Source organism: Salvelinus sp. IW2-2015, unplaced genomic scaffold, assembly GCF_002910315.2.
Source record: "Salvelinus sp. IW2-2015 unplaced genomic scaffold, ASM291031v2 Un_scaffold1424, whole genome shotgun sequence".
Taxonomy (NCBI): domain Eukaryota; kingdom Metazoa; phylum Chordata; class Actinopteri; order Salmoniformes; family Salmonidae; genus Salvelinus; species Salvelinus sp. IW2-2015.
Window position 1 is genome coordinate 184,477 of NW_019942899.1, and position 2,907 is coordinate 187,383.

The window sequence follows — 2,907 nt, forward strand, 5'->3', positions numbered from 1 at the left end:
AGACCACATGCTCTCTTAGAGCCTGATGGAGACCACATGCTCTCTTAGAGCCTGATGGAGACCACATTATCTCTTAGAGCCTGATGGAGACCACATGCTCTGTTAGAGCCTGATGGAGACGACATGCTCTCTTAGAGCATGATGGAGACCACATTATCTGTTAGAGCCTGATGGAGACTACATTATCTCTTAGAGCATGATGGAGACCACATGCTCTCTTAGAGCCTGATGGAGACCACATGCTCTCAGCCCTTTCCCTACCCATGCCTGGCCAGACTCATTGCTCCGGCCAAACGCTACACCCCGAATGTTTGTTTCTTCTCAACAACGAGTCTGGTATTGACTTCCTCCACGCCCCTTCTAGAACGCGAACACATTCGGGCCGTCTGATTGGTCCTGTGGCAACCCAGGGGAGTCAGAGGTGAAACTCACAATAAAATAAGACAGAGGGAGACTGCCTTGCGGTGCTCAAACCAAAGTTGTTCTTTAATAAAGGTTGGGGAGAAATACAACTGAATGGTCTCTCCGGTAACGGGTGGCTCACTGTGTCCGGCGGGGCGGCTCCTCAGACCGCCTGTGTTAATGAACAAAAGAGAGAGAGAGCGATGAGTCCGGGGTTTCAATACATGCTCTCAACTTGCGCCGGGTGGCSTGCTGCCCGGGAATGGGTCCTCTTCCTTTGGGGCCAAAGAAAAGGAAGAGAGAGAGAGTCAAACATCACCTAGTATCTTCTTAGGCGTCTGATCGAGGTGCTTCTCATTCTCACTCCGGTTCTTCTGAGGACTACCCTCTGCCTGTCTGCCCAAGCCCCCGAGTGACTGCACCTCTACTTATACCCATTTGGAGTAACGAGGGCCAGGTGGGACCAATTCCAGGTGCCAATTGGTTGCAGCACCTGGACTGGGTAATATTGGTGTTGATTCACCAGCCCCAGTTGGTGCCTGTTAGAGCTGTCCATGGTGCTGACTCACCTTGTCCTGGCAAGCCCTCTGGAGCTGACCAAGGTCCTGCTCCTTCATTTGTAGCTCCCTGCTGGCCCCCTTGGTTGCCACAGTCCCAGAAACCGATGGGTTGGGCTCGAGCCAGAACACATGTAGGTAAAAAGATGTTTTGAATATTGGTCATTGGTTTTGATACTCTGGTTAGAGATGATCCATTCGCTGATGACTTTGTTTGGTACAACACCCCTCGTCGCCGCAAACGACTTCTATGATGGCAGATTCAAGCTGAGGTATGTAGCCAACACATAGCATTGGGAGAATTCAGAGTCGTCAGGCAATCCCCACCCCGCCAACCCACCTCACATTAAGCCACCCGGATGTCAACCAAAACATCCACCTCTATCTGTTTACATACCTTTTGTGACATTTATTTTGACCGGATAGTCTCATTGAGATAACATCTCTTTTGCAAGAGATACCTGTTCAGGAAGTAGTCAGCAGCGTTACAAAATGAGTCACACCGAATACAATATCTTCGTCTAAGTTCCAGATGTGGAAATGTGTCCATGGCAACTTCTTTGAAATAGTCACCCATAGGATTCACTCAATTACACACAATGTTAGCAGCTGGCCATCAAAGACTTGGGTTAGGTATTGCAAGTCAGCGTTATGGTTGAAGATTGCCTGTTGTTTACATGATGGTCTCTGATCTAAGAAACTCCAGTACTGCACTATTACCCCTCTGCTATTCATCATTCAAAGTATTGCTGGCAATCAGAACGCACGCAGTCTGTCCCCAGCTCACCCTCTCGTCCTCTGTGTCTTCAGTTCACCATAAGGGTAATTTGATCACTTCCCGTGGGACTGTAGTGACCGTGGCATACCCTGGAGTAGGGGGCGTTCTGATTGGCTGGTGCCATTTTTCTTTGAAGTCACTGAGTTAGACTAGATACATAACCTCCAAGCGCTTAAATCCCATTTGATATGTTAAGAGGGCAAGTCACAGTTAGAGGTCCACGCAGGACAAGACCGTTCACTAGGAGAGTATGAGAGGGAGATTGTAGTGGTTCAGAAGTCTTTCATGTGTTACTGACATCTAGTGTTAGCCTGTGGTAATACACAAACAAACCGAAGGGTTGCCCACTGCTACAAGACAGGATTGTACTGGTCTTTCATTTATTACGGTTTTACACTCTCTAACATCTAAAATGTGTCCCTTCTCATCTATTCTCTCTCTCTCTCTCATTTCCTCCCTCCCTCAGGTAAAATCCTGTTCAGACGGAGTCATGTGCGTGATGTGGCCATGAAGAGGCTACGTTTCATCGATGACTACTGCAGGGTGAGCGAGGAGGCATTACTGTCAAAACACACACACACGCTGTAAACTTCCTGTCCCACTTGGGCTCCCCCCTGTCACATGTTATTGGGATTTAGGGGTCAGAGGTCAGGGGTGACAGATGGTAACCAGACACACGTGTCAGCGACACCTCAGGCGTGACGTTAAACACGGGTGTTGTAGGGTACATGTGTTGAGTCAGGGGGMTTTCCAGTTTGCACCACAGTAAGATGGTGTTGTCGGTTGCACATTTCTGTGCAAATACTTGATACAATAGAGTCTTGTCTCTTAACTCATCTTATTGCCGAGTTTTAAAATAAATGTTTTGACTATGTTCAGGGGCAGTTACCAAGCTAGCAAACCTACAACGGGGGGGAAGTTGTAGAAAACTTTCGTTAAATTAAATACTCAGCTGAGGGCATAGCCTTCATCTGGCTTTTGAAAGAGTGGGTAGCTTTTTAAAGTCTATCTTTTGTTGGGCACTCAGAAGTGTTCTTGTGTGTTCTAAACTAAACAGAACTAGGTCAAATCTCTTTCTAAAACTTCATGACCAGAATAAACCAAAGCCTTAGAGACCAGTATGTATGACAATGTGTTTTCAGACGAGCTAAGTATTCGAAACACATTTCC

General features: G+C 47.3%; 1 protein-coding gene across 1 annotated transcript in view; it reads left to right on the forward strand.

Annotated features, from left to right (window-relative positions):
* Positions 1-2,907, forward strand: part of LOC112070781 (SH3 and PX domain-containing protein 2A-like) — a gene marked incomplete at its 3' end in the record, with an annotated part of 106,343 nt that overhangs the window by 66,458 nt on the left and 36,978 nt on the right. Inside the window, exon 4 of the mRNA XM_024138232.2 lies at positions 2,204-2,280. Coding sequence (XP_023994000.2) covers positions 2,204-2,280 — 77 coding nt within the window. The remainder of the gene's footprint in view (positions 1-2,203; positions 2,281-2,907) is intronic.